The sequence below is a fragment of the Myotis yumanensis genome, unplaced genomic scaffold, assembly GCF_028538775.1.
Source record: "Myotis yumanensis isolate MYYU_CA2020_CCGP unplaced genomic scaffold, mMyoYum1.0.hap1 SCAF_3, whole genome shotgun sequence".
Lineage (NCBI taxonomy): Eukaryota > Metazoa > Chordata > Mammalia > Chiroptera > Vespertilionidae > Myotis > Myotis yumanensis.
The window spans coordinates 126,879,764-126,885,799 of record NW_027223754.1 but is presented as its reverse complement, the minus strand read 5'-3'; the positions used below and the strand labels follow the sequence as shown (position 1 = coordinate 126,885,799).

General features: G+C 48.1%; 1 protein-coding gene across 1 annotated transcript; it reads right to left on the bottom strand.

Moving 5' to 3' along the window:
- Positions 1–651: 651 nt before the first annotated feature.
- BTG1 (BTG anti-proliferation factor 1) lies at positions 652–3,396 on the bottom strand. Its single transcript, XM_070409590.1, has 2 exons — positions 2,960–3,396; positions 652–1,976 (listed from the first exon to the last, which is right to left on the bottom strand). The coding sequence occupies exons 1-2, from the start codon at positions 3,105–3,107 to the stop codon at positions 1,609–1,611; spliced, it is 516 nt and encodes a 171-aa protein (XP_070265691.1). The 5' UTR covers positions 3,108–3,396; the 3' UTR covers positions 652–1,608.
- Positions 3,397–6,036: the final 2,640 nt, after the last annotated feature.

Sequence of the window (6,036 nt, the reverse complement as noted above, 5' to 3'; positions counted from 1 at the left end):
AGCTACACTCCAGCAACGTTCATTTGTTTCATTTAGGTTCTTAGGCTTTAACTGAAATAAAAGTCTGAAAATGAGAAATCAAAAACTCAGCATTACAACTTTTGAGAATAAAAATGTGTAAACATACCTTTTGTTGAATTCCAGATTAAGTGATTTTTTAAATGTAAATCTTGCAGCTGATGAAAAGCAAAAAGCAACCAATTTCTCTGTAGTGATTAGCCTGTTCTTTTAAGACTATGGGTCATCTGCCCCAGGATTTTTTAACTGAACAAGGAATCCATAGGGGCAAAATAATTGTTTCTCAAAGGTGGGTCAGAATGGAACATTTGTATCTTCACTTCAACTGGGAAGCAATGAAATGTAATCCTTTGAGTATCATTTTTGGTAGATGTTACCCTTTTGTTTCATCCTCATTCATGCATTTGGCCTGGGAATATGTCCATGTTTTGACTTCAGAGATTTAAAAAAAAACACAAAACCCTGTGTTTCCTCTGTAACATCTAAATATGTATACATCGATCTTCACTCCTTATCAAATAAATGTTCTTAGCATGACCAGTGTGCAACTGACATTCACATAGCTTATAGAACCTAAGTCTTCTGAGAAATATATATTTTAGCTGAACGTCTATAATCATGACAAGAGATTAATTAAAATGCCAAGATAAGAAACAATTTATTATAGAGAGAAGAAAAATTTCTCATCCAAAATATAGAAATCTGTACAACTTTGCCACAATCAATATACATGAACTGTACAAATTTACACCAGTTCATAATTTACCAAATAAAAGATGACTAACAAAGTTCACAAAATAGATGGTGGTTTGTGGAAAAGACTTTTACCCAATTAAGTACAAGGAAAGTTACAAACCAGACCTCCACTTTCTAAAAATAAGAAGTTTACTCAGTCTTAGAAAACTACAAGCTAGCAAATGTACAGAGCTGGCTGGTGCTACCACCACAGTTGAGACAGTGTCTTTTTAGGGGTCTTAAATTGTAAAGCCTGTTGCCAAGGCCGATTCTGGTCACTTGCTACTTTCAAGGCCAAAAACACAATACAAGGTCTGACCCTTTTCCCAGGTCATGCCTACCAGGTTTGTCTTATGTACATTTATACATATTTAAGTGCTAGGTAAAAGTCTTGTCATAAAACTTCCAGTACTACCTTGTTTAAAATGTTGAGCTTTCCTATGCAGCTGCCAAAAAGTTAACAATTTTCAAGTGTAATAGTGCAAATTTCCTCTGCCAAGACCTACTGCAGAGAACAGTTCTTTGAAATACAGATTTGCATTAAAGGGACTGATGTAAAAATTTAGGTATAGCGTCTGGGAGAAACTGAAACCACCCTAGGACTTCACTCCCTAGCAAATAAAGTGATCATTGACTTGGACTCACAGGCTATTAAATTATTGAAAGGTACTGTCCAAACTATGGCACTGTCACTTAAAAAAAAATTTTTTTTTTTACCACTCTATCTTGTGCCAGATCTTCACAGCTGTGACATGATTTAAATTCCATAATCCATCCATCCCCAAGAGGAGCCCACCCAAAGCAAAAATCAAATTTATCCATCCATTATAAGATGATCCATCCACAGACTATATCTTAACCTGATACAGTCATCATATTGTAGTTTTTGGAAGGGCTCGTTCTGCCCAAGAGAAGTTCCTCCTTGCAGCTGATTCTGCTGTCTACCATTTGCACGCTGGAGCTGCTCTGAGTGCTACCTCCTGCTGGTGAGGCCTCGTACAACACGCAGATGGAGCCGTCCTCGCCAATCCTGTAGGACACTTCGTAGGGATCTACCCAGAGTGTGAGTTCACTGGGGAGAAGCCTGAACAGCTCCTGGCTGCTCAGTCCAATCCGCTGCGCCGCCTGTCCAATCAGAGGATCCATTTTATGGTTGATGCGAATGCAACGGTAACCTGATCCCTTGCACGGCTTTTCTGGGAACCAGTGATGTTTATAATGTTCTGTAGAAGAAAAGAACGGAGAAACAAGGCTTAGACGGGGACGGGTAGCTACGGCTGTGGCTTTCCTTTCCCCGATGGCTCCTTTGAGGGGTGAAAATGAAAACTATCAACTTCTTTCTTAAGTGCCCAGCATTGTATTCACGGCTGTGCGTGTGCGGGGAGTGAGCGGGCCGAATTTTAGAAACAATACAGGAGTAGCAGCACGGGACAAAAAAAAAAAAAAAATGTCCAGGAACCAACCGCTAGAGCCGCCAAAACCAGGAATCAGGCGCGCAGCCTGGGCCGGAGAGATAGCACCGGTGGGCGGGCGGGCGGGAACCGGTACTTTCTCCACCGCAGCGGCACACAATGGGGTTTATGGCTTTGGAGGAGAGAAGCGCAACCGGACTGTTCACCCCGAAGGGAAGAAAAACAAGCAACCCTACACCAGGCTCTGGGCAGAGCGTAATTGTCCCGGTGACAAATGCGATGATTAATGGGCGGGAGGAGGCGGCCGGGGCGGACAGCACGTCCGTCCCAGGCTGGTCCCAGCCTGGCTCCGGGACAGCAGCGCGGTCCCACCCTGGGCCGGTCGCCCCGCACCGGACGGTTAGGGGGCGGGGGGTGGGGGCGCAGAACCCCCCCGGCGCCGTCGCTCCTTTGTCCCTAGATACGCGGACGGTCCGAGGACCGCGGCTCCCGCCTCGGGGGGCTCTAGTTTCTTTGTTGTGAGTCCCGTGTTCTTCTCCCCTCCATTAGCCAGTCGTGGGGAGAGGGGGCGCCCTCGGCCCAGCCCCTAACTTAGGGGCTTTAGTAAAGCCTCGCCGGAACCCGCCGTTCGTGGGCGGCCAGCGCGCCCGTCCCGGTCCCGGTCCCGGTCCCGCGACTGGACCCGAGCGCCGCCGGCCCGACGCACAGCCAGGCTCCCGCGGCCCGACGGCCCGCCCGGGACTGAGGGACCCGCACCCCCCGGCTCCCCTCACCTTCCCACCGAGGCCCCTCACCTGCCAGCAGCTCCTGCAGGCTCTGGCTGAAGGTCTGCAGCTGTCGCTCACTCGTGAGCCCCTTGGTGCGGAGGAACTTGGAGATGAAGGACACGGCGGCGGCGATCTCGCCTATCATGGTGGCAGCCCGGGTGTAGAAGGGATGCATGGGGGCGGCGGCGCTCGGCGGCGCGGCCCCGACGGCGGAGCGGCACCCCGGGCTCCCTCGCGGGTCAGAGGGCTAAGAGGAAGAGAGGGCGTGAGGGGCGGACGGGCGGCTACTTTTTTTTTTTCTCTCTTTTCTTTATAGTAAAAAAGTTATTTGAGAGACAGGAGGCGGCAGGAGAGAGGAGGAAACGAGCGATGGCGGCCTGGTCACATCGCTCGGACCTCCCCAGCCGCCTCCGCCTCCAGCTAAGCAGCCTCGGGAGCTCCCAGCAGTTGCATTTCCAGCTCTGGGGGGCGAAGAGATGCTGGCTCCGTGCGGCACTTTTTATAGCGCCGCGGAGAGGAAGTGCGTAGCTGGAGCGTGACGGCTGACTCCGGCCAATCCCGAGATCGCACCATTGTGACGCAAGCAAATTCGGAGCCGGAGGGGGCGGGAAAAGGGCCAGGGGGCGGGCCCAGAGGCCAGGAAGAGAGGGAGGAGCTGACGTAATCCGCTTGTAAACAAATAAACCCCGAGTGGCGGCCGGAGCCCGGAGAGCGGGGGCGGGGAACACGAGAAACTGACGGGTGCGCGTGTGAAAGCCCCGCCCCCAGCCCTGGCTCCGCCTCCCGCCGCCGCCGCCCGCGGCCCTGGGCCAGGGTGTCCGGTGCGCGAGCGCGCGGCCGGGGCGCTCGGACCCGGCGGCTGAGGGCTGTGCGGTGAAAGCCGCTTGGCCCGGGCTGGGCTGCCGGTACGCGCTCTCGCCTCTCCGATGGGGCTGCACACCGCGCCGCCCGCCGCCTCGCGTACGCGGGGTTTACATCCCGTCCCCGCTCCAGGTGTACCTGGCTGGCTCCCCCAGCAGGAGGAGCGGCTGGCGCAGCGGGGAGTGGGTGCCCACGCTGAAGGTGCTGGGGGCGCGCAGCGGGTGCAAAAGAAAGTGGGCGGTGGGGGGAGGGTAGTGGCGGTGGGGGGCGGGGGCGGGCTCTCGCTGGGCATGCTGCGATCCGTGGGAGCCCAGGTCTCCTCGCAGAAGTGCAGCCAACGCCAAGGAGCCGTTTCTGCTTCACCCTCGGGGCGGAGTCGGGGATGCCTTTGTAAAAGTTTAATTGCGAAATAAATAAATAAAAGGTTAGTTCGCCTTTTGTGGTTGCTGTTGCAGTAACTTCAGGAGTCAAGGGCGAGAAGAGTGGACACTTTCCTGCCTCCAACTTAAGGTTGATAAGGAAAGCCTGTTACTGAATACAGAGTAACGTGGATCTTGTAAATTTTATTATGTATTGGTGGTGGTGGTGGGGAGGATATAATGTATTCTACACTGTTTATACACAAAACCAAAAATTGCTGCTTTCTAGTCCACATAACTGCCTGAACCTTGGGTTCTGCTGCTCTTGACGAAAACAGAAGAAAAAAAGATAAAATGTGAAGCTTGTGAAAATATTAGGCATAGACATTTAAGTTTACTGGAAACTCTACTTGCAAACTAAAAGGAAAAAAAGACTGGCACGAAGGCGTGAGCCTGCTAAAACAATTAGGCCCAGAAAAGGGTTAATCTGAACTCCATTAAGGAAGAGAAGAAAAAAAAAATGGTGAGGCGAGCAGATGGAGAAAGCAAACAAGAGGCAGAAGTTGAACTCTACCAGATGGAAATAAATATCCTGAGCTTAGTTGGTCATCAATATTGCAAAATACAGCACTTTGAGTGTTTTCTCTTTTAATATGGAGCCAAAGGGCATAGAAATGAAGCAAAAGTAGGACGTGTTATAAAGCAGGAGGAGAAAAAGTTTTATTGTTTACATGAAATATGTAAAACTGAAAGAATAACTTCTAGGTTATTTTTTACTCATATGCAATCGCTAGGTACTTACATAGCATTGTTAAACTCACTGACTAGTGAAAGTATTCATTTTCTTTGGATAAATTTATTAAAAAAATGATAAATAAGGTACATTTGTTTCCTTCTAGAACTTTTCAGATAGAACTGTACTTGAAAAATAATCATCATGGTTGTTACTGGGGACCAGAAACCTCTTTTACTACTCAGAAAGGAGACAGGAAACAGAAGTAAATCCTTAAAATCACCCTAGCCTAGAACAAGGTCTTCTGATATCTCTCCTACCACTGCCCACCCTTAAACATCTGATGTGTTAATTTTCCTTGCATTACCAGTCTTTTGAGCATTAGATTGGAAATCAGGGCCAAGTTTTTCTCCTCTAAGTCTGGTCTCCAACTTGAACTCCCAATAATTCTGAGTTTAAATCTGTTTTGTCACCCACAAAACAAATAACGAAGCTAACAAAATGCTAGGATTTGAACTCACTGTTGTCTTCCAAGCCCATATTCTCTCCACTACTTTAGCCACCTTCCCAGACAGCATCTAGACCCCTTCTCCAAAGCTTTTTAAAATGAGTTGAATAGAATTAACAGAAAGCTTAGCTCACATATTTCTGAAGGGTTTGCCCTGCCTCCACTATTTTCTATTGTATGTGTGTTTCCCACCTTAATTCATTCAAGAGACAAATGGATTTAAGAAATTACTGTTTTACCTGGAGAATTTGGGGTGCACTCAAAAAATAAGTAGATAGATAGAGATAGAGATAGAGATAGAGATAGAGATATATGTAGATCCTAAATGCAAGCTTTAGATAGTACACAATGTTAACTGTTAATAGTTTTCAATTCTGGACATACATATGTTTAGTAATATTTTTCCAGAAATTTAGTCAAATTCTTCCCTTCCAAGAAACAAGCTGATATATCTGGACAGCTTTTGGATTATAAAGACACTTTTTCATGTTGGTATGATAAACTACAGGGCAATCTCAATCATGTAACAGGGGTCCTCAAACTACGGCCCGCGGGCCACATGCGGCCCACCGAAAACATTTAGAAAACATTTATCCGGCCTGCTGGGTGTTTTTGCCGCCGCTGCCTGTTACTGAATTTGTTC